Below are 25,643 nucleotides of genomic sequence, written 5' to 3'. Positions count from 1 at the left end.
ACAAGATCTGTTCTTTACTCACTGGGATTTTTTCCTATCCATTTCTTTAGTCACGACAGACACCAGAAGGCGAATTCCTGCCACTAGACCAGTGCGAACTAGATGTTGGATTCGGAACCGGGGCAGACCAACTGTTCCTCGTGTCTCCTCTTACCATCTGTCATGAGATCAATGAGAAAAGTCCTTTCTTTGCCCTGTCACAAAGATCCCTCCGGAGTGACCAGTTTGAAATCGTCGTCATCCTTGAGGGGATTGTCGAAACAACAGGTAGAAATTTAGTATCCAGCATGCTTTCCCAGTGATGCATTTCTCACGAGAAAGAAACTCCATTTACCCCTTTTTCTTGAAAACCCTGCCTCAGATTTCAAAGGCCAAACGGCTTTTTCAGAGGCAAGGGAAATGCCCTCATCACATAGGGTTGCCATCTACAGGTGGGAAAATTCCCGGAGATTTGGGGGTGGAGCCTGGGGAGACCAGGGACTTCAGTAGGATACAATGCTACAGTCCAGCCTCCAAAACATCCATTTTCTCCAAAGGAACTTATTGCTGTAGTCTGAGCTGTAATTCTGGGAGATCCCTGTCATCACATACTCAGAAGCATTGTTTCCCTAACCACTATTTCACATGCACAAGCCTTGTATAGGACACACACTTTCAGTTGTATTGAGTTCAGAGGTAAATTAAAATGTTGATGATTAAACAGTTTCCAGAGAGCCGGGAAATTTTCCCTTCCAAGCTAATTTTCTCCCTGCAAGGCAAAATATATATATATATATTAAGTCCACATCTTGCTCTTGCCACAAGAGAAGCAGCATCTTGATCAGGAAAGTAGCTGCCAATGACCGCCATTCTCATCTGGTCCAGAGAAATTGGCATGATTGATGAAAGTCTCATTATGCCCTAATGGCACTTGCAGTGGCTAAGCAGCCATTCAGCAGGTTGTACCTCATGTCAAGTACTTTCTCTTCCAGCAGCCCTAAAGTATCTGGGTCCTGAAGGAGGGAGAATGGGTCTGAGAAAAGTTGTGGTTCTCTGACAATCCTGATGCCTCTTATGGACCGTTTACGCACTGGGAATTTCACTGCCCCAGCTCCCATGCAGGAGCACAAATCAGGGGCAGATGAAGTGCACCGGGCCAAATGCTCCCCCGTGTGGGTGCAGGAAGAGGTGGGGCAACCTGCCATGACTAAAACTCCAGCCTGTAGCCCAGCGTGAAACCTCCAGTGCGTAAACGGTCATGGAGCTAAGGAGCTCTTTGAAAGATACTGTGCAGTAAGTGATAGTTAGGACTCCAGAACAGTTTGTTTTTGTTTTCAGACACTCCCCAAGACAAAGTTCTAGAAGCTTATTGGCTCCATAAGAAGTTAATAGGAGCACGGCTGGATTGGGGCGTTGCCCATCAGTTGCCACATTCAGTGGCAGAGAAGTCCACACTTTATTTTCTTGTTGACAAAAGTGTATTGGCCACTGGTTGGCCACTGTATACAACTCTTCTTAACAAGGAGAATTTTCTCTGTCCACTTTCTCCACCTCTCAAACAGACCTGTTCCATGTCTCCCCTGTAACTGTCTTTTCTTCCAAAACCCAAAAGCCCCAGACTGTTCAGTCTTTCCTGATAAGAAAAGCACTCCAGCCCCTTAATCTTCTTCGTGGAGGTAAGATAAGAGATGCAGGGAAGCAAGGCTTTTGACCTACCTCAAATTCCAAACAGGAAGCCTCGAGACTGTGAGGTAAGGGGTTAGTTACACCAGAACATTGGGGTGACCACTGTGCTTGCCTTTTGCACAAAGGTTGGGTTTCTTTCAGGCTAAGATGCTCAAGGATGTTTAACTCTTCTACCCTACCTGGCCATTAGCTTGACTTACTTTAATTTTTCTTTTAAAGATGTCCAATGTGGCCTTTTTCTTTCTTAGCCTGTCCTTCTTCAAAGTACTTACGGGTGGTGTCCACAGTTCTCTCTTACTTAATTTTTTCCTCAGGATATCTTCCTATAGTCAGTTAAGCTCAAGACCGAAAGCAGTTTCATTTTTTTACTGCTATCATCTTCATTCCGGGGCTTGATGGAGAAAATGTGAAGTGCCACTTCGGATACTTTTTGGCTCTCCATATCAGCTTTCTGTCACCCGGATTAGGTGAGAGAGAACAGGCAGTCCAGGCCACACAGAAAGCTTTGCAGCTGAGTGGGGATTTAAACCTGAAGATGATGGACAGGGGTGAGGTCTGTTGGCTAGATGCAAGAAAGAAAGGAGCACAGGACAGGATTCTAGCTCAGAAAAGAAACACTGAGCTCTTGGATCTGCAAATCAGCCAAAAGGGGAGCCACCACACTTGAACTCTGTGCCCAGCTAGGGTTGCCAACAGGGCTGGAGAAAAACACCGTGTTCCTTGCGTAGAAACTGAATGTGTGGAAATGAGCAGCTGCAGCTGTACATGGCTTGGAGTCACAGGGTGGCCAGCTGTCTGTCGACAACCCCCAAGAGCTTCAGGCAAGCAAAGCAATGAGTATCGTGGTGCATGATGCAGCATATGTTTACGTGTCTGGAAATGACATCAGGGCATACTGGCACTTTTTTCCACACACAAAAAATCCCCCTGAGTACCAATCAGAGCCCGCCATGCTTTTTGCTGTGAAGTCACAGCCGACTTATGGGAATCCTGTAAAAGGTATGATGCCATTAAGGGTAGTTTGAGTTTGGTTTTCGAGGCAAGACACATTCAGAGGTAGTTTGCCCTGGCCTGTCTCAGTCTAGTGGTCCTAGACTTCCTTGGTGGTCTCCCCTCCAAAAACTAACTAGGGATAACCCCTTACACAGAAGTAAATAACATCCTTGTTATGTATGCAGACCTGATGAGGACTGAGCTTGTGGTCCGAGGCAGGATCATATTTCTGAGCCACTGATTGACTTGTGTCTGGCTGGCTTCCCCTGTGGGAGCCGGTAGATTAGTAACGGGTAGCCACAGCTGGATCGGACGGCTCGCAGCAGGATCCACTAGGGATCCAGTTGGTTAAAACTATTTGGTAGCCAATTGCCTGCAACTGTGGGAAGATCCTTTGTTCTATCATGTTTGTTCTCAGGTTTCTAGTGCAGTTTTTACCATGAGCTGATTGCTAATAAAGAGCTGAAAGATTCCAGTTCCTCTGTATTCCTTGACCCACAAATCTAACAATCCTATTAAGCCTATTGTTCCTGTTAAAGGAACAAATTTCCCCCCCTCTATGCCCTGTCCCAACTGTTTGGGAGAAACTTGTGGTGATTCAGCAGTGAGGGCAAGGCTTTCAACAAATGCTCAGAACAATCATTTCCTCACAATTATTATGAAACTTCGTAAGCTATATGCTGAATTCTGATATTTAGAATATTGCTGTGGAGCTGACTAGGCCATGCTCGGCCCAAGCCTAGCCTGTTCATTTCTCCTTAGGGCAACCAATCTGTTGCTTTTGGACCCAAGTAATCACTGTAACATTATTGGCTCAGCAGTTTATGGTCTGATTGCAAGACTCCTCCCTTCATAGGCCAATACAAGAGAGAGGCGGGCTCTTCACCATTTCTCTGACTTGCCAATCAGACTTTCTCCTAATGCTAAGAACAGAGAGAGTTTTGTTATTTCCATCATATTAGCAAGCCATAAATCTTCCTAGTTTTTGCTGCAGGAATGCAAACTGCAAATGTGCTTTAAAAAAATAGAATTCAGGTCAGATTTTTGCTGGTGGGGGAAAGCTTACAATCTGTTTAATGCTTGCCAGTTACTGTCCATTTGGTATTTATGCCTCAAGTTTGGTAGCAGATATTCTGTAGAAATGCTAGTCAGCTTAAGTGTTTAAGTAGAACTCTATTGCAGCCCTCTGCTCACTCTCCCTCTCTCCCTCTCTGGCTTTCTCACACTCACACACATATATTGCTCTGCCAAGCTCCCCCTGTGGAAAATGTCCTGTCCTTTTAAATAGAGGCTTTGTGTACTTTTTATGGTATCGAGGTAAATAACATCACCTGGTAAATAGAATCCTATTACGAAGAAGAGTTGGGTTTTAAGTTCTGCTTTTCACTACCTGAAGGAGTCTCAAAGCAGCTTACAATCACCTTCCCTTCCTCTTCCTACAAAGGGCATCCTGTGAGGTAGGCCACTGAGCCATTTTGGGCATTGGGGGCAGGGCGGTAAAAGAGCATGATGTCACTTCTGGTAACATAGAATCATAGAATCATAGAGTTGGAAGGGGCCATACAGGCCATCTAGTCCAACCCCCTGCTCAACGCAGGATCAGCCCTAAGCATCCTAAAGCATCCAAGAAAAGTGTGTGTCCAACCTTTGCTTGAAGACTGCCAGTGAGGGGGAGCTCACCACCTCCTTAGGTAGCCTATTCCACTGCTGAACTACTCTGACTGAGAAAAACTTTTTCCTGATATCAAGCCTATATCATTGTACTTGTAGTTTATGCAATGCTGGAAATAAAAATACTTTTATAAACAACAACAACCCAAGCAGCACTCGTTTGCAGTTGTGCAAAATGTATAGGGCCTAATTCATAGAGGAGACAGAAGAGTCATAGCGCTGCACTGGGACTTAATCCAAACCAGGCTTTGCTCACTGAGACCTCTGCCTTTCAAGTTCTGCCACCATAACTGCTCTCAGCAGTTGTTTTTAAGATCCATAGCTTTTAAGATTAGGCATGAAGAATCCTGGGACGCTGAAATGCTCTCCCACTGGCTTTTCATATGTTCCCATGTTTGATCTCCAATTTGTGTCTATGTATTGCCTTACATAAGGACTCACCTGGCCCTTTGAAGCATTTTTCTGGCAAGGAATTTCCTATGCCACATTTATGGGCATGCACAATCTTTATACAGCTGTTGCTGTATAAACATAAAAGGCTAAGGCCTAAGTGGGCAGAGAGTGTGCGGGGCCAGTCCGGGTGAGGGCCTTCACCAGAATTCCAGCCAGTCAGGAGGCACGAAGCCAAAGTTCTGACAGGGCCAAAGTTCTGACAGGGTCCGCCCACCCAGCCCAGCCAGGGGCAATCTGGAGACGTTGCTGACCAGCGCAGGGAGAGGAGGCCAGTAGGGCAGCCAAGGGGGATAAGAACAGAGGCTTGGACAGGCTGCGCCAGCCCTTTTCACCCCAAGGTTGTCCTAACTGTTGCGTTCAACTGTAACTTTGAATCAGAACACTGACAGAGCTGGCAGGAGGCTGGTGAGTGAGCTTATCAACAACTGTTTGTATTTTGGGGTGCAGAGAGACAGACAGACCACTATCAATCCTGCGAGTCTGGAAAGTTCAGGAAGAGCTAAATGAAGAATATTTACAGCCTGAAATTGTAAATAGTGAACAGGTAAATGGCTGGAGAGACAAGGGAATTTAAATTACTTTTTTCAAGCTTGGCCTGGTAAATAAAAACTCCTATGAACTCAAAGGCATAAGTGGCCCAGAATTTCAGGTGTAGTTAGCTTTACAGGAAAGTAGACAGTGAGACTTTGGGGAAAACTAGGTGATCCACTTTTATTAGGCAACAACTTGGCCTTGCAGACAACAGGGACTGCAGTTGCCAGCAGTAGGTCTCGGACTTCAGGAGGGCAGACATCACTAGCCAAGCAACCAAGTGGGGCCATGTGCATTACTTTTGAAGGTATGCATGTGAGGGGAGAGAGCTTTCCCTTCAGCCTAACTGCCTAGAGATGAGCTGTACTTCCAGGGGATTCTCGTACCCCACCTGGAGGCTGGCTTCCCTAAACCTCAGGGGGATACAATGCTACACAGTCACTCCTCCAAAGTAGCCCTTTTTGCCTGTGGAGCTGGTCTGTATAGTCTGGAGATGAGCAGTAATTCCAGGCCCCACCTGGAGGTTGGCTGTCCCTGGTCTGAACATATTCCTTGAAGTCTGAAACTGGAGCCTCAAAAATACGTAATGCCCCCGCAGCTACCTAGGACCCCTTGACCTATTTTAGGTCAAGAAAACATTGCAAGAGGAGGTAAGGTTGCCAGATTGGTGCAGGTTCATCTTCTGGAATTTCACAATACCTAGGTGTGCATAAACCTGACTAAGGTCAAGACTGCTGTGCACAGAGAGACTGCCTCTTAGGGTTGCCATCTTCCAAGTGAGGCTCTCTACCCCATCTCCCTCACTGAGCGTCTGCTATGGGGAGAGGAAAGGAAGGCGATTGGAAACTGCTTTGAGACACCTGGGGTCTGCTGGGTGACTGCGGCCCATTCCCAGTTCTCTCAGACCTCTCACAGCCCCACATCCCTCGCAGGCTGTCTATTGTGGGGAGACGAAGGGAAAAGGTGTTTATAAACCACTTTGAGACTCCTTTGGGTAGTAAACAGCAGGGTACAAAAATCCATCTTCTAAGGAGCAATGGTGAAAGAAGCATTTGTGCACATAATATTTTATCAACAGTAAAAAAATGGAGACAGAAGAAGCAGGGTGGACACTTGTGTATTGTGACTACCCATGTGTATTAGGGCAGGGGGACAAGAAGGGAAATGATGTTGAATGCAGAACTGGGAGGAATTGGTTGGCATGTAATCTCCCCCTAAGAAGAGTCTCCAGTCTGATTTTCCCTTCACATATCTCCCCACAACAGACACCCTGTGAGGTGGGTAAGGCTGAGAGAACCCTGAGATTACTTGGTCAGAGCAGTTTTCTCAGTGCCGTGGCAAGCCCAAGGTCACCCAGCTGGCTGCATGTGGGGGAGTGCAGAATCAAACCCGGCTCACCAGCTTAGAAGTCCGCACTCCTAACCACTACACCAAACTGGCAAGGGATTCTGATGAATGTGCTTATTGTCCAATGCAAGGACTGATTATTACCCTTTGGAAATTTTGCTGCTAAGTAATGACATTAGTGGAAATATTTAGAATCCTACCATAAGGCTTGATGGCTTTGCTTGGGAAGTGATACCTTTAGTGGTCATGCAGGTGAGGCAGCAAAACGGCAACACATTTTATTTGTTTGTTTGTGTGTTATATATTTACTAGCTGCAAAGCCGATTCATAAGAACGGGCTTTGAAAGGTCCCCCCCAGCACCCGCAGGCCAGCGCCAGAGCGGGCGAGTCCCTGGGGCACGGGAAATGCTGTCGCCGCCTCAGTGAGGCGGCGTGAGCACTTGGCAGGGATCTCTCCCCCCTCCCCCCACCGCCAGAGCCGCTTCCCAGTGGCCCGCCAAGCGCACCCACCACATCTGCGCTTGGCGGGCCATGGGGAAGGGATCTCCCCCCCACTGCCACCGGAGTCGCTTACCTGGGGCCAGGCAAGTGCGGCTCCCGCCCTCCCTCACTGACCGCCGGCTCCAGCAGCCAGCTCTTTCTGCTTGCTCTGGAAGCAGCCAGTGGTCCATCAAGGGCAGGGCAAGAACGTGCAGGCTTCACTGGCCACACCCTGATTGGCCCTATTTTTACTTGGGCAGCCAGACTTGCTCCTCCCCGAGGCCAGTTTCATAAATATATAAGGAGCAAACCATAGATATACTGCCCCTCCCCTGTGAGGTTTACGCCATGACCTGGCTAGCCCAGGCCAGCCCAATCTTGTTGGATTTTGGAAGCTAAGCAGGGTAGGGCTTGACTAGAATTTGGATGGGTGGGTTCCGAGGAGTACCAGGGTCATGACGTGGAGAGAGGCAATCATAGAATCATAGAGTTGGAAGGGGCCATTCAGGCCATCTAGTCCAACCCCCTGCTCAACGCAGGATCAGCCCTAAGCATCCTAAACCAATCACCTATGAATCACTTGCCTTAAAAATTCTATCACACGATGAGAGATAGGAGTTGCAGCCTAGGATCACTGTAGGGCTAGTTCATAAAGACCTAGTTTTCTTAAATGAAACTAAGCCCTCTAGGCCAGATGAATTGCATCCAAGGAGACTAAAAGAACTTGCAGATGTAATTTCTGAACCTCTGTCCATTATCTTTAACAATTCTTATAGAATAGGTGAAGTGGCAGAAGATTGGAGGCGGGCAAATATTGTGCCCATCTTCAAGAAGGGGAAAATGAAGGACCTGGGTAGCTACCAACCCATCTGTTTGATATATATTTTGAGTGGGTGAGCAGGAAGGGTTGGGCTAGTGTTTGTCTCTTGCGGCCCTTCCTTACATACCCAGGGAATAGTTAATCACCACTGTGGCATAGTAGGTGAATTTTCTCCAGGCCAGGCTGGATTCTAGAGATTTTTGATGGGGCGGATCACTTGGGCATGAATTTAGGGTCACCTTGTGAGTTCCTGTATTGTGCAGGGGGTTGGACTAGATGACCCTGGAGCTACCTTCCAGCTCTGATTGTTGCTGTTAATACAATGGGCGCTGGCCTGGTGGGAGGGTGGAGTCTTATGTTCATAGTTGTTCTTGCCTGTGAAGGCATGTGGTGGTTGAGGCAGAAGCTCATGGATGCTTTTGAGGTCCCAATTGTAAACCTAAAGGGACATTTGTGACTGAGGTGTTAGCAACCTTCAGCTCTTGCTTTGAAAATTCCTGGAATTGGATGTGGGTAGCAGAATATGGAGACTGGGTCACCAAGGGAAAAATCCATGGGGGGGGGGGACAGTACAATGAGAAGACATCCCCATGTTCCAGGAGTAGAAATAGCCTGGTGGTGAGGGGAAATTCCGTGGGCAGTTCCTCTGCCCCCCCCATCCCCACCCCACACGGAGTGCAGATGCCTGCCGGAAACTGGGCTACTCTCAAGGAGCACACACACGCCCCATGCGGAGCATTCCTTCCCGCCCCATGCGGAGCGCAAAGGCCTGTTGGTGCCCGGGCAACTCTGTAGGAGCGCGTTTGTACTTTTTGAGGGCAGCCTGGGCACCATCAGGCAGTTTCTCCCACCCCCACCCCACCCCACCTGAAGTGCAGATGCCTGCCGGTGGCCGGACTACATTCGAGGAGCAAGTTTGCGCTCCTTGTAGGCAGCCCAGGTGCCTGCCAGCTGTTCTTCTGTCCCCCACCCCCCCGGAGTGCAGAGGCCTGCCGGGCAAGGCTCATGGGCCGCCAGGGCAGTGGCAGGCAGGCCCCTCAGTCACCCACTCTCCAGACCAGTGCCCCTGACTCTGACCTCTGTCTCCTGCAATGTCCAGTGAACACATAATCATGGGGGTCTAGTTACCATGGCCAGACTATTACAAATCTACCTGAACATAGAGATCATTATAGAAAGTATGCCAAAAAGAGATCTAAGGAAATGGTTTATTGTTGTTGCGCGAAGAAATGCTTTCTTGTTATGGTGTTTCCCCGTAGCAACGTGGAAGTGTATTTTTTAGAAAATAATAACTTTGGGACTGGGGGGAGAGATAGAAGTTTGATTCCCCAAAACAACCGCTGTGATTGATGGCTTGTGTTGATTGACAACCCTAGGCGTGGGGGGAGAAGTGTGGGTAGTCCACACTTTAGGCTTCTCTGCTGCCTTGTTGGGAAGGGAGAAGCCGCAGTGAGGTGGCAGGATAATGTGGGAGCGATCTCCTATCGCGCGCTTGCAAGCAGGAGGTGGCATGAATGTTATGCCTCTGTGCGGAAATGTAACCTGTGTTGTACAACATATATATAAATGATTTGGATGAAGGAATAGAGGGGGTGCTTATTAAATTTTCAAATGATACTAAACTGGGAGGGGTAGCAAACACAGCAAGGATACAGAATGATCTTGACAGGCTGGAAAACTGGGCTACAATGGATATAATTAATTTCAATAGTGATAAATTCATTCATTCATTCATTCATTCATTCATTCATTCATTATATTTATATACCACCCTCCCCGGGGGCTCAGGGCGGTTTACATAAGAACAAACAACAATACATAAAATATAAAGTTCTGCATTTATGTAGGAAAAAGTCAAATGCATCATTGTCGGCAGCAGTATGAGCGATAAGGGGTCCAGGGGTCTTAGTAAACCATACACTAAATATGAGTCAGCAGTGTGACTTGGTGGCAAAAAAGGAAGTATAGTGTCCAGAACACACAAGGTGGTGTTACTGCTTTACTCTGCTCTGGTTAGACTTATTTAGAGCACTGGATTCCGTTTTAAAGAGCCTCTTGTGGCGCAGAGTGGTAAGGCAGCCATCTGAAAGCTTTGCCCATGAGGCTGGGAGTTCAATCCCAGCAGCCGGCTCAAGGTTGACTCAGCCTTCCATCCTTCCAAGGTCGGTAAAATGGGTACCCAGCTTGCTGGGGGGTAAACGGTAATGACTGGGGAAGGCACTGGCAAACCACCCCGTATTGAGTCTGCCATGAAAACGCTAGAGGGCGTCACCCCAAGGGTCAGACATGACTCGGTGCTTGCACAGGGGATACCTTTACCTTTACTATTCAGTTTTGGGCATTACAATTGAAGAAGGATTTAGTCAAACTGGAGCAAGTCCAGAGGAGAGCAACAAAAATGGTGAGAGGTTGGAGACCAAGACGTATGAGGAAAGGTTGAGGGAGCTTAGTTTGTTTAGCCTGAAAAGAAGACGACCAAGAGGTGCTATGATAACCATTTTCAAATACTTGAAGGGCTGTCACATAGAGGATGGAACAGAGTTGTTTCTGTTGCCCCAGAGGGTCAGACTAGAACCAGTGGGATGAAAAGAATTTTCAGCTTAATATTTGGAAGAAGTTTCTGATAATTAGAGTGGTTCCTCAGTGAAATAGGCTTCCTCGGGAGGTGGTAGGTTCTTCTTCTTTGGAAGTTTTTAATCAGAGGCAAGATAGCCATCTGAGAGAAATGCTGATTCTGTGAACTTAAGTGGGTAGGGATTGTGTGGGTGCTTTGCTCTTGTGGCCATTTCCTGCATTCTGCAGGGGGTTGGACTAGATGACCCTGGAGATCCATTCCAACTGTGACTTAGTGACAGAATTTGAATATATTTCACTTGGATTTTATCCTTTTTCCTACCACTATCCATAATTCCTCTCCCCAACTTTCATCCTCATAACATATCTGTGGGGAAGGCTAGGCTGAGAAAGAGAAACTGGGCATCAAGTCTCCTGAGATTCATGGCTGAGTGAGGATTTGAACATGTTCTAACACTTTAGTCAATGCACCACACTGGTTCTTCAGGGCAGTGAATTTATAATAAATACCATCCACATCCAAATGTGAGAGACAGTGTATTTTTTTTCCCAGGGCACAATGAGCTATCTATACTCTTTATCTAGATCCTTGGGGGGGGGGGGAATCTGCAATAAAAAGTGAAGGTCTGAGCCATTAAGAAGTACAATTCTTCGCTCTTACAATGGAAATGTCTTTTAAAAATTAATACAGGCTGAAAATAATTTTCTATTAAAATTTTGAGAAATAAAAGTGTATAGCAACATAGAAAGTAGACAGTGTTGTGGTAGACTGGCACTATTACTCCCAGATCTGGAATAGCAGAGATCCACAACTATCGTTCCATACAAAGGGAGAACTTCAGCTATTCCCAAGATGATTTGGAAAAGATATTGGTTGATTTGTGGTAAAGTCTTAAGCCATTTCCGCACAAGGAATTTTCCCCATCACAACCTAATGTTTCCCTAATGTTGTTGGCTTATTGAGCTCCCTCCAAACGATGTCGACAACATTCAGAGGCTGTTTCGCAATGCGGCCATTTTTAAATTGCATGTCCCAGGGGTGAGCAAGCAGCCAGCAGCTAGCAGCCGGCAGCCAGGGATAGGACCATATGGAGGGGAAAACGCACTATAGTCCCTTGAGCAGTGTCCTGCTCACTGCTTGCCCACCATTTCCTGTTCAGCCACCATCTTTAAGTAACTGCTGCCGCCATGGCTGTCTCATCACCCAAGCTGTCAAAGTCACATCCGTTCCGCTCCTCTTCTGACCCCCACCCTGCTGGTCCATCCACCCGCCACTCAGCCTTCCACTGGTCCGTGCACCTCCAACTCAGTCATAGCTCCAACTCCACGAACACTTCTGAAGCATTGGCGCCGCTGCTGCCCCCTCCCTCCCACACATGCAAATGCACACATGCTTCCCCATGAAGCCTTGCTGTTGCTGCTGCTGCCCGCTCCCTACCCTACATGCACACACACTTCCCCGTGAGGTATGTGTATGCAAGTGGCAGCAAGGCCTTGTGGAGAAGCATGCATGTGGATGGGGGGGGGGGCGGCAACAGCGGCAAGTGTGCGTGAGCGGAGAGGGGAAAGCAACGACAGTGGCGCCCATGCTTCAGAAGTGTTTGTGGAGGAAGAGGCCAATGCTGTGTTGGAGGTGCACAGACCAGCAGAAGGCTGAGTGGCAGGAGGAGGGTCCAGCAGGATGGGATGGGGGTGAGAAGAGAAGGGGAAGGGATGGGGCTTTGACAACTTGGGTAGCGAGACAGCAATGGTGGCAGCAGTTACTTAGATAAAGATGGAGGTTGAACTACTGCAGGGTGGGAATCAGCCTCCCTCGGCAAGCTGTGTGTGTGTGTGTGTGTGTATGTATATATTTGGTCCTTTGTCATGTGTGGCAATGCATAGTCTTCAATTTTTTTTTTAAAAATTGCACTAGGGGAACTTCAGAGGCATCCAAACCTCTGATTGGTTGCCTCTGTTGATTGACAGGCTGAGGAGCAGTAAGTATAACAGCATGTTGCTCTCACCAGTGCCTTTTTCATAGTCACTGAGAAGGGGGAAATGCGAGATGCCGCAGCAGAGCGTGGAGGAAAGAAATGGCTGGATTTATTGTCACACATTTGCAAGTAGGAGACATCACATGATTTTGCCTCACGTGCAGAAGTGGTATTGATATCCTGAAAATTAGCAGAGTGCCTGGGATGGCTGGTAAGCACCACATGCTGAGTGCATGCAGTGAAAAAACAACAAAGGCAGGCAAGGGTGTACTTAACTAATATAGTAACTGTTTATTAGTGAACTTAATTCTACATACTTAGAGGTAAAGATAAGATTACTAATCTAATCTAAATAGCTGGATGGAGAGAGATGCTTGAGGCATCTCTGCATCCATGATGTTGCAGGGTTGAGAAAATGGAGGAGAAAGAGAGACGAAGACTCAGGAAACAGGAAATTACCCTCTAGGGACAGGTCAGTGAAGTCAGAGGTGAGTGGTTAGTATTCCTGTCTGACTCACTCTATGGTAAAGAGTTCCTGTTTAGAGTCTCAAGTCAAGAGACCACCCAGAGAGCTATTTCCAACAAGTGGTAGATCATAATCTTGCAAAACATCCTGGGTGTCTAGTTACAAGTTCAGGATTCCCCAACTTTGTTGAGCCTCATGGACACTTTTGGAATGTCAAAATCAATGGGTGCCATCACAAAATGACTGCCATAGAAATGGCACTGACTCAATCACAAAATGGCTACTATGGAAGTGCCGGTCATATAGTGTAGGAAGTTCCAAGCCAAGCAGTGTTCTGTCAGAGAAGGTTACAGGGGTTCTTTGAAAAAGCAATGATAATGGTTCCTGGATTCTTCTGAAACATTTTCTTGCCATGTTGATCCTTGGGTCCATTTGTGAGCAATGCTCTTTAACCTTGCATTGTTCAGATCTTTCCTACTGAATGTGGTGGCAAGGACGGGGTTAATGAAGCCTGCATAAGTAAATCTAGTTAAGTCAATAAATATTGCTAGGAGACTGGCTGACACCAGATGGAGCAACAAGTAATCCATATCACCCCTACAAATAGCACGGCTGAGATTGGAACTGTGTATTACCACTGAACTCTACCCCATGTGCTGTCTCTCTTCTAAAAATACCTGCCCCTGCCTAGAAATACATACAATATGGAGATGAAACTTTCATCTCTTATGTAAGAGGAAGTTTCTAGTCCTTATGATTGGAAATGTGTGGCCAATGCTGAGGAGGTAGCTGAATCAGATTTCCAACAGTAGGACTTCAGTGTGTGTGTGTCCCCCTGACAGTTATGCAATACAGTGAAAAATACAGGAAAATGTTGTGAGAATTGGAGTGTCGTGTGAGATATGTGTGAAAATGTCAAACAAGAGGCTATTCAGAAGGTATGGCCCTTCTGAAATCGCTAGATTTTTAACTTAAATGAAACATATTTTAGGGTTTTATATGTTGCTTTTACGGTAATGACTGGGCAAACCACCCTGTATTGAGTCTGCCATGAAAACGCTAGAGGGCGTTACCCCAAGGGTCAGACATGATTCGGTGCTTGCACAGGAGATACCTTTACCTTTACCTTTATGTTGCTTTTATTGTCTTATTGTTATTACTAGAATTAAAGCCCGTTGTAGCTGATACAACGGGCGCTAGCAGGGGGAAGGAGGAAAATAACAAAGAGGGAGGTAGAAAGGAAGAGAATGATTAAGATAGAGAGAGCTTGGCATTGGGAAGAGGAAGGGGAGGGGTTATCCAGTGTATAAGGGCATGAGGTTGAATATGTGCATTGTGTGGGGGGCTGTGGTGGTGTGGTGCCAAACGAGGGCGTGGGTATGAAGAGATGGGTGTCAAGAACCTGTGGTTTGCAATGTTAGTTGAGTGTGGAAGACGACTGACCTTTGGGAATTGTGGCATAGTGGTTACAGGTGAGCTCTCCAGAGCCATGTCTTCAGATATGTGAAGGGAAAATCAGACTGGAGACTCTTCTTAGGGGGAGATTACATGGCAACCAATTCCTCCCAGTTCTGTGGCCCTACTCCTTCTGTCTCTATTTTGTTACTGTTGATATAAAGTTATGTGCCCACATGCTTCTTTCACTGTTGCCCCTTAGAAGATGGATTTTTGCACACTGGTGTTTATTACCAAAAGGAATCACAAAGCTGTTAACAAACACATTTTCCTTTCATCTCCCCACAATAGACAACCTGTGAGGGATGTGGGGCTGTGAGAGCTCTGAGAGAACTGGGAATGGCCCTGAGTCACCTAACAGGCCTCAGGTGTCTAAAAAGTTTAAAATCACCTTTTCTCCCCATAACAGACACCCTATGAGAGAAGTGGGGCTGAGAGCTCTGAGGGGCAGCAAGCAGTCACTCGGCCCCTGACCCTGAGTCATTGCCTCAGCGCCCACTCCCAAGCAGCAGAGGTTTTCTGGCATTGAGGGCAGCAGCAGGCAGGCCACTCAGTCCCCCACTCTCCAGACCAGTGCCCCTGACTCTGACCTCTGTCTCTGGTGATGTCATAGAATCATAGAATCATAGAGTTGGAAGGGGCCACACAGGCCATCTAGTCCAACCCCCTGCTCAACGCAGGACTAGCCCTAAGCATCCTAAAGCATCCAAGAAAAGTGTGTATCCAACCTTTGCTTGAAGACTGCCAGTGGCCAAATGGCGGCTACTGGCCTTGTGGGCTTTGTGGGGGTGGGCCATATGGTTGCTGGCCAATCAGGAGGGATGTACTGGACGGACATGGGATGGACAGGGCCCCGGATAGTCTCTTCCCAGGAGGCTGTTTCCAAAATATAAAAGGGAGCAAAAAGTGTTGTGATTGTTGTGAACCACCCTGAGCCCCCTGGGAAAGGTAGCAAGACAGACAGACAGAAAGACAGACAGACATATAGAAATATGTTTGATTTGCATAATTCATACAGGTTACAAAATCTTGCCGCTTGACATTCAATTTTCACATTTTAAACAAAGTACACAAAGCCTGGCAGGGACTTTTCCTAGGAGAAAAGTCTAGAAATATTTCAGAGAGTGGCACGAACACTGCAGCAATAGTTGGATATTACCAAGCTAATACACTGGTTTTCAGATTAATTGCATGGATTTAAAGTGTGCAGCCGTTATCCTACACGAAATGTACTGTGCTATCTTTCACCAGTCTAAGCCAGCTGAAATCAATTGGCTTAGCTTGGAGTATCTCTCTGTGGAGGATGGTCCTGATAGGACCCCTTTCCCCATGATGAATGTATGTGCCATCAAGTGGCAGCTAATTTATGGCAACTCCATAAAGGGGCCTTTCAAGGCCAGTGATTAGGCAGGGGTGGTTTGCCATTGACTTCCCCTGCAGAGTCTCCCAAATACCAACCCTGCATAGCTTCCCAGATAGGATCAGATGAGGCAATACTGTGCTGCCTTCACTTCCCCTTTCCCCATACAGCGTATGTTTTGTACTCAGAATGACAGGTACACACAAATAAACTGCATTCCCTGAGTACTGAATATATTAAATATCTAGTGTTTCAATTCACACCAAATCATAGTTGAGAAGGCACCACTATGGTTTGACATAATATTTGCATTAGAATACTAGGGGCTGTGAAAAATTGTTTGAAGTACTTGCAAATCATGGTTTGGTATACTATAGAATGAACGAATCATAGAGTTGGAAGGGGCATTTAGAGTCATCTAATCCAAGCCCCTGCAGAATGCAGGAAATTCACAACTATCTGCCCACCCACAAAGACCCCAAATCCATGCCCAGATTTTGCCCTCCCCCCTCCAAAAAAAAACAAAAAACAGAACCCCTGGTCAGTCTGGCATGGAGGAAATTTACCTTCTAATCCTAAAGTGGCAATCAGTAATTCCCTGGGCATGTAAGAAAGGCCTACAAGAGCCAAGCTCAGACAAAAACCCTTCTGTCCACCACTTACAAGCTGCCTAAATTCACAGAATCTGCATTTCTTTCAGATGGCTATCTAACCTCTGGTTAAAACTTCCAAAGAAGGAGAACCCACTGCCTCCTCAGAAAGCCTGTTCCACTGGGGAACTACTCTGTCAGGAACTTCTTCCTGATGTTAAGCCAAAAATACTTATGAAATAATTCAACCTATGGGTTCTGGTCAAACCCTCTGGGGTAACAGAAAGCAACTCTGTTCCAACCTGTATATGACAGCCCCTCTAGCTTGCTTAAATATGGCTATCATATCACCTCTTAGTCATCTTCTCTCCAGACTAAACAGACCAAGCTCCCTCAACCTTTCCTCGTACATCCAGGTCTCCAAACCCCTTACCATTTTCGTTGGCCTACTTTGAACTCGCTCTAGTTTGTCTGCATCCTTTTTCATCTGTGCTGCCCAAAATTGAACACAATAGTCTAAGTGAGGTCACACCAGAGCAGAGTAAATCAGTAACATCACCTTGTGCAGTCTGGACACTATACTTCTTTTGATATAGCCCAAAATCCCATTTGTCTTTTTAGCCACTGAGTTACATGTTCAGTGTATAGTCTTCTAAGACTCTAGATCCCTTCCTCACATACTACTGCCTAGATAGGCCTCCCCCATCCTATAAAGATGCATTTGATTTTTCCTACCTAAATGCAGAACTTTACATTTATCAATGTGTTAGACCAGCAGTCCCCAATCTTTTCCTCATTGAGGACTGCTTCCGGGAGTGGGGGAGTGCTACTGACAGGGCTCAAACGCACACATGCGGCAACACCGCGCAAATACGCATGTGCAGAGCTGCCGCGCATGCACGTTTGCGCCCCACCAGTGTTTTTTGATGGCAAAAATAATTAGTCGGATAAGTGCTCTGCCCTAGTATACATCTGTGGAATTACCAGCCAACATTCTATCATTATTTTTTTTCTCTCTTAGGAATGACGTGTCAAGCTAGGACCTCCTACACAGAAGATGAAGTTCTCTGGGGTCACCGGTTCCTGCCAGTAATGTCTCTGGAAGATGGGTTCTTCCGGGTGGATTATTCTCAGTTCCATGCAACCTTTGAAGTTCCAACTCCTCCGTATAGCGTCAAGGAGCAGGAGGAAAACTTGGCGCTTCCATCACCTTTGAACACCCCTATGGGGAGCAACCGAAGTAGAAGAGACAAGATCTCCTCACTGGATTGCCTGGACATTTTTGAAGAGAAGAGCAGCAGACTTCCCAGCAAATTGCAGAGACTTTGCTCAGGGAAAGAGGATCTCCAGAGAGGGGTCTTGAGTCTTTGTTCCAGCAACGTTGAGAAAGCCTGCAGCACCGGCGACCTCCTCAAGATCCAGCAGATCAGTTCTGTTTGCAGTATAGAGGACGGTGGGGAAAAGGTCAGATCTGCAGCTTTCAAAACCAAGTCCGAGCTCTTGGCTCGGTCCACCGGGAACCTTGAACTTCAACAAAAGCCCCAAGTCATGCGCACCTTGGGAGCAGGATTAGACGATCATTTGCCTGCCAAGCTACGGAAAATGAACTCTGGTCTTTTTACTTAAAAAACAGCTACAACCGGACATGGCTGCCTTTCAAATGCCCCAATCTCTTGGATTATGACTGTGAAGATCTGGACTGTGGCCATGTGACCAGCATCGACCCCATTTAAACTAGAATACAGAGCATAGCTTTCATCAACAGCAGACTGTAGTGGTTGCATGAGAGGATTTTGCAGTGATGGAAAGATCTCTGGCAGGTTGTGTCATTTCCTAGTTTTGTAGCTCTACTCGTCTTCTTTTCATCTCTCACCAGTCCTTTTCTTTCCCCAGCTTTAAAGAACCAGGTTGAATGCCATTCTTCTGTAATAAAAATTATTCTGAGAATAGAGTTCCCTCATGGCTCAGTAGTAGGGCTCGGGCTTTGCATGCATGTTAACCGAAAATTCTTCTGAATTAATTTCAACCCATTGGTTCTGGTCCAACCCTCTGGGACAACAGATAATAACACTCTGCTCCACTGTCTATATCAGTGGTCCCCAACCTTTTTATCACCGGGGACCGGTCAACGCTTGACAATTCTACTGAGGCCAGTGTGGGGGGGTAGTCTTTTGCTGAGGGATGTTGCCGCCGCCTGAGCCCCTGCTCCCCTTGCTTTCCCGCCGGTGCCCCTGATTTCCCGCTGACCGCTGGGGGGCAGCTGTGCAGTGCCACGCCGAGGGGGAACCCCAGCCATATCAGCCGCCGGAAAGCACCAAAGGTGAGCCAGCGGCAAAGTGGCAGAGCAGCCCCCGAGGCAGCAGCTGGGGAGGAGGATGAAGACGAGCCGCAGCCCGGTACCGAGTGATCCACAGACCGGTACTGATATCCGGACTGGGGTTTGGGGACCGCTGGTCTATATGACAGCCCCTCAAGTATCATCTCTTAGTCACCTTTTCTCCAGGCTAAACAGACCAAGTTCCTTCAACCTTTCTTTGGGGACTTTGTCTCCAAACCCCTCACCATCTTTGTAGCCCTCCTCTGGACATGCTCCAGGCTCTTTACAGCTTTCTTCAGTTATGGTGCCCAAAACTGAACACAGTACTCTGAGGTCTCATGTGATCTGGACACTATATTTCTTTTGATATAGCCCAAAATCCCATGTGCCTCTTTAGCCACCGAGTTACACTGCTGAATCATGTTCAGTGTCTGGTCTACTAAGACCCGCAGATCCTTTTCACAAGTACTACTGCCAAGCAAGTCTCATACATCCTATAGTGATGCATTTGGTTTGTCATAAGTTTACCCTTTTCGCTATTGAAATTCATTTTATTCATTTTAGCCCATTTTCCAGCCTGTCAGGATTATCCTGTATCCTGATTCTGCCTTCGGATGTGTTTGCTACCCCTCCCAGTTTAGTATCATCTGCAAATTTAATAAGCACCTAGATAGTTTCCTTCATCCAAATCATTTATGAATATGTTGAGCAACACAGGGCCCAGGACAGATCACTGAGGCATTCCACTCGTCACTCTTCTTCAAAAAGGTGACGAACCATTTACAAGCACCCTTTGAGTGCGATCTGTCAACCAGTTATTGATCCACCTAACAGTCATAGAATCCATACCGCATTTTACTAACTTGCCAATAAGAATACCATGGGAAACCTTATCAAAAGCCTTCCTGAAATCAAGGAAAACAATGTCTACAGCATTGATTAATGGGTGGCAAGCCAGAAGTTGCCCTGTGCTGTATCTGATTGGGTACAATTGGTGATGGGGAGGCTTCTGAGGGCCCTAGTTGGTGGCGTTTCTTCATTGGCCTCAACTGAAGGCTTGGTAGAAGAGCTTCATTTTGCAGGCCCTGTGGACAGGGCCATTAACTCTTCTGAGAGTTCATTCCACCAACTGGGGCCAGGACACAGAAAGCCCTTGCTCTGGTTGAGGCCAGATGTGCCTCTTTGGGGCCAGCGATTACCAACTTGTTGGTATTCAGTCAGCCTAGTACTCTCTGGGGGGTGTTGGCAAAGGCAGTCAGTTGATTACTCAAGTAATCAATTGGTTCAGACCAATTGATTACCAAACCCTTGCACAGATCCTTCTCTTTCTCATGATTCAGTGCAATTGCACAGATATGCATTATTAAGCATATATTTGTTTGCTCATTTTAGGTCTCAGAATCCCACTTTTGTTGCATATTTAAATTGCACTGAAATCTACCAACTTGTCTGTTTATTTTGAGATGGGGAGACAAGGAAGCTTGTAGCCAGATGCGGATGTTGGATTTTCGTAGGGCAAACTTTAATAAACTCAGAGACATGATGAGTGTCATACCATGGACGAGAATGCTGGAAGGGAAGGGAGCATGTGAAGGGTGGGCGCTACTCAAACAAGAGCTATTGCATGCTCAATCAATGACTATCCCAGAGAGATGAAAATACTGCAGGAGCTCTAAGAAGCCTATTCGGATGAACAGAGAACTTCAAGAGGAACTAAGAAAGAAAAAGAAAATGTTCAGGAAATGGAGGGAAGGACAGAGCTCTAAAGAAGAGTACCTACAGGTTACTAGGCACTGTAGATCAATAATCAGAAAGGCCGAAACTGAGAGTGAGCTAAGATTGGCCAGGGAAGCCCATTGTAACAAGAAAAGATTTTTCAGTTATGTGAGGAGCAAACGTAAAGTAAAGGAGGCAATAGGCCCACTGTTGGGTGCGGATGGATAAACTCTAACGGAAGATGCAGAGAAAGCAGAAAGGCTTAGTGCCTATTTTACATCTGTTTTTTTCCCACAGGTCAAAGTGTTTAGGCACATCTAGAGATGGCCATAGCCAAAGGACAGTTTCTGGGTGGCAGGTTAACATGGATAGAGAGGTTGTCGAGAGGCATTTAGCTGCACTGGATGAGTTCTAACGGAAGATGCAGAGAAGGCAGAAAGGCTTAGTGCCTATTTTACATCTGTTTTTTCCCACAGGTCAGGGTTTAGGCACATCTAGAGATGGCAGTAGCCAAAGGTTAACACGGATAGAGAGGTTGTCGAGAGGCATTTAGCTGCACTGGCTGAGTTCAAATCTCCTGGTCCGGATGAAATGCACCCGAGAGTACTCAAAGAACTTTCCAGAGAACTTGCACAGCCCTTGTCCATCATCTTCGGAACCTCTTTAAGGACTGGAGATGTCCCGGAGGACTGGAAGAGAGCAAATGTTATTCCGATCTTCAAAAAAGGGAGGAAGGATGACCCGGGAAACTACAGACCAGTGAGTCTGACCTCTGTTGTGGGGAAGATAATGGAGCAGATATTAAAGGGAGCGATCTGCAAACATCTGGAGGACAATTTGATGAGCCAAGGAAGTCAATATGGATTTGTCTCCAACAGTTCCTGCCAGACCAACCTGGTTTCATTTTTTGACCAAGTAACAGGTTTGCTGGATCGTGGAAATTCGGTTGATGTCATTTACTTGGATTTTAGTAAAGCTTTTGACAAGGTTCCCCATGATGTTCTGATGGATAAGTTGAAGGACTGCAATCTGGATTTTCAGATAGTCAGGTGGATAGGGAATTGGTTAGAGAACCGCATTCAAAGAGTTGTTGTCAATGGTGTTTCATCAGACTGGAGAGAGGTGAGTAACGGGGTACCTCAGGGCTCGGTGCTCGGCCCGGTACTTTTTAACATATTTATTAATGATCTAGATGAGAGGGTGGAGGGACTACTCATCAAGTTTGCAGATGACACCAAATTGGGAGGACTGGCAAATACTCCAGAAGATAGAGAACGAGATCTGAACACAATGGAAAAATGGGCAAATGAGAACAAGATGCAATTTAATAAAGATAAGTGTAAAGTTCTGCATTTGGGTCAGAAACATGAAAAGTATGCCTACTGGATGGGGGATACGCTTCTAGGTAACACTGTGTGTGAACGAGACCTTGGGGTACTTGTGGATTGTAAACTAAACCTGAGCAGGCAGTGTGATGCAGCGGTAAAAAAGGCAAATGCCATTTTGGGCTGTATCAACAGAGGCATCACATCAAAATCACAAGATGTCATAGTCCCATTGTATATGGCACTGGTCAGACCACACTTGGAGTACTGTGTGCAGTTCTGGAGGCCTCACTTCAAGAAGGACGTAGATAAAATTGAAAGGGTACAGAGGAGAGCGACGAAGATGATCTGGGGCCAAGGGACCAAGCCCTATGAAGATAGGTTGAGGGACTTGGGACTGTTTAGCTTGGAGAAAAGGAGGTTGAGAGGGGACATGATAGCCCTCTTTAAGTATTTGAAAGGTTGTCACTTGGAGGAGGGCAGGATGCTGTTTCTGTTGGCTGCAGAGGAGAGGACACGCAGTAATGGGTTTAAACTTCAAGTACAATGATATAGGCTAGATATCAGGAAAATTATTTTCACAGTCAGAGTAGTTCAGCAGTGGAATAGGCTGCCTAAGGAGGTGGTGAGCTCCCCCTCACTGGCAGTCCTCAAGCAAAGGTTGGATAAGCACTTTTCTTGGATGCTTTAGGATGCTTAGGGCTAATCCTGCGTAGAGCAGGGGGTTGGACTAGATGGCCTGTATGGCCCCTTCCAACTCTATGATTCTATGATTCTATATATGATTTATTCAAGCAAGCCATTTTATGGACACCCTCCTACTTGGAGTTACTGTTCTCTGTGGGGCACCTAGCCACAGTCCTAACAGATCCTCTGATATCTTTGGGGGTTTGTGGGTGACACCGAACATGGTAGATGGAGAACATTTCTTTTTTTATTTATTTAATATATATTTTTATTTTCATAAAGATAGAAATATAGAAATGAGACAGTATAAGTTGATAATACAAAGAACAGTAAATATAGTCTTCATTTGTTACACTTAAACCCACTCCATTAGGTGTCTCCTTTTAGTTACGCTTTGAGTTTAGGCTGGGAGGCACTGCGGAGATATATTTAATAATACAGATTTAGCTTACGTAGGAAATCTAAGACCCCACGTTAACTACATAATGGTATGAACTTTTGCCCAAAACTTATACGCTTTTTCACATTTCCACCACATTTAGGAAAAGAAGTCTACTTTGTTACCAACATTTGTTAACATAGTTTTTAGCAATTTTACCAGTCACTTTTAGTGTCACATACACCTATAAAACATTTTATACTTGACACAGCCTAAGAGCCACCCTGACAGATATTCAACACCATATTTTCAGATTTGAATTAAATGCTTAACATTGAACATTTTTTGTAGAACAGTATGAACTTTGGCCCTATAACAATACACTAATAAAGAAGAAAGAAAGGGGGGAAACCCCCACTTTATCATGGCATTTCCAGCACTTACAATTATATTGCCTTAAAAGTGTTCAGAAGAAGAATAAAGAAAAGATTTCAAACATTGCTTCTTCTTTCCCTTCCCCAGTCTTCTTAAGGGGGTCATTGAACATTTCTTGTAGAACAGTATGAACTTTGGCCCTATAACAATACACTAATAAAGAAGAAAAAAAGGGGGGGAAACACTTTATTATGACATTTATATTGCCTTAAAAGTGTACAGAAGAAGAATAAAGAAAAGATTTCAAATATTGCTTCTGATGGAGAACATTTCTTGCCCACTTGCTAATTTTCCCAATAGTGGCTTCCCATCCTTCCTTCCTATACTTTATAGGAATGGAAATATGTAGGAAACTTCCCAGGGGAAAAAAGTCCATAACAGAATTCTAAAGTTCTTCTACACCCCATTCTGTCTTGCCCCAAATATAGGACAGAAATTGAAACAGGGAGCCAGCAGACATTCTTGCCCCTGTAGACTTTGAACTCTTATTTGCAATCCAAGTTTACCCTAAAATACCCTCCTCATTCAGTAACTTGGTTGTGTCAGCTTCTATGCGCTGATAGCTGCCATTGCAACTCCTGGCCAACTAATCACCCAGCAGTGAATATGAATGCATCACACTGAGGAAGACATCTTCTCAAACCTTCCACAATGGAGAATGTGAATATTCAGCTCTGGGAAAGGGCTACTGCCTCAAATTCCAGAGCTACCAGTTCCTCCTGCATGCTATCTTGACCTGGTTCGCAATGAACTTCTTGCTGCTTGTGTGTGTCCAGTGTCTGCCTTCACCTACATGCATGCACATTATGGGCCAGATCCAATCAGTTTTTTAGCTGGTGCGAGTCCCGACTACCTGAAAAGCTATGCTGGGGCTCATGGGACCTGCCATGGACAAAAGGTGGCGTGAGTAAGGTGGAGAATTGGGTGAGATTGAATTAGAAAGTTGGTCCAATCCTAAACCTAAAATCATGAAGGTGGTGGAGTGGAGGGAGGTACGAGACCAAAACCGGGCAACTGAACTCTGGAGGACCAGAGGGCTGCATCAGCATTTCCAGACCTTGCCGCTCAGACAATCAGTGTCAACTCATCCAGGGGAATCTGGCTTCCTACAGGGAACATAGGGAGTGAAATTACATAGGGGTTTACTAGTTAGAAGTAAATCCAAGAAAGATCGAGGAGGGGCCATGGATCAGTAGTAGAGCATCTATATGGCATGCAGAAGGTCTCAGGTTCAGTCTCCACTCAGCATATCCAGTTGAAAGGCCCAGGCCTTTTCCTGAGAAAGACCTTTTCCTGAGACGCTGGAGAGTCGCTGCCAGTCTAAGTAGATGAGATTGATTATGACAGATCAGAGGTCTGCTTTTGTATAAGCAGTTTCATGTGTTCCTGGGATTATTAGGAAAGGGGCCAATTGGCTGTGCTGACTGTACAGGCTGGTGTACAGGAAGCTGTCCTCTAACCAAAACATGCAAGTAGCAATTACAGTATTATGTATCTGGATACAGGGGGCTGGGCAAAGCCATCAGCATAGCCCATGATATCAACCAACCTCTCCCTGCTTTTTTATTAGAAAAGAACCTAAAGGCCCAACCATATACAGAGCTGAGAATGAAACCCAAATCACTCCATATTTATTGACTCAGTAAAGGGAGTCATGGCCTTCTGTTTGCAAGATCTCTCAGTGATAAGACATCTCAGAGGTCATGATAAGTCAGAAGTAACTCAATGGCAAGTCACACACATACATCTTAAAAACAAACCTTGCCTGCATCTACTCTCCACTTTCAAAGGAGGACTTATACAAAGGTGTCCAGTTTTTTGAGGAAGAAAGCACAATGCATTCCTTAAGCACAAACTACAGGGGCACATAATCCTTCTGGGGTGCCCAGCAATCCAGATGCTTTCGGTTATCTTTGCTTTTCTGCATTTCTCAGTCTTGAGTTCTTTTCCAAGCTGAGCATTAATCTTCTGTTCCATGGGGGTGGGGATCATGAATATTCAACCTTTCTTCAGCAACAGCATCTTTCCAGTTCCTGAACATTCTCTCCTTTTTCTGACACATTCCTGCTTTCCCTACTCTCATAACGATATTGCCACTATGACCATTTCTGCCTTAGGAGACATACCTCGTTTTAGCCTCACTTTGGATTTCGATTGGATGCTGCACATGACAATTTGTTTTCTGCATTTGGCCTTTCCCCTTGTTCTCCGGGCTGTCATTTGCCAGGCTTTCTGCATTGTCAGGAGGCAGCTTCCCATGGTGATTTGCTCCCTTCTCCTGTTCCAAAAGGTTTTATTTTTGTAAAAGGGTGCCTGTTTCCACCTTTCTTTTCATTGTGCCCCTTTGTTTCACCATGCCATGCTCTTGATCACCTCCCCCAATTTCCCCCATTTTTTCTTCTT

The 25,643-nt window shown here is 46.0% G+C and overlaps 1 protein-coding gene across 2 annotated transcripts in view; it reads left to right on the top strand.

Annotated features, from left to right (window-relative positions):
- The window catches only part of LOC143825916 (G protein-activated inward rectifier potassium channel 1-like), a 50,395-nt gene extending 27,094 nt beyond the window's left edge, over positions 1–23,301 (top strand). Inside the window, exons 2-3 of one of the 2 annotated variants that reach the window (XM_077314347.1) lie at positions 51–267; positions 17,403–23,301. In XM_077314347.1, coding sequence (XP_077170462.1) covers positions 51–267; positions 17,403–18,007 — 822 coding nt within the window. In that variant the 3' untranslated portion in view covers positions 18,008–23,301. The remainder of the gene's footprint in view (positions 1–50; positions 268–17,402) is intronic. The other variant, XM_077314349.1, reaches the window with a different exon arrangement.
- Positions 23,302–25,643: the final 2,342 nt, after the last annotated feature.

This window comes from Paroedura picta, chromosome 16, assembly GCF_049243985.1.
Source record: "Paroedura picta isolate Pp20150507F chromosome 16, Ppicta_v3.0, whole genome shotgun sequence".
NCBI classification, from domain to species: Eukaryota; Metazoa; Chordata; class Lepidosauria; order Squamata; family Gekkonidae; genus Paroedura; species Paroedura picta.
Note: the sequence above shows the minus strand (reverse complement) of the source record. Positions and strands in the feature narration are given on the sequence as shown.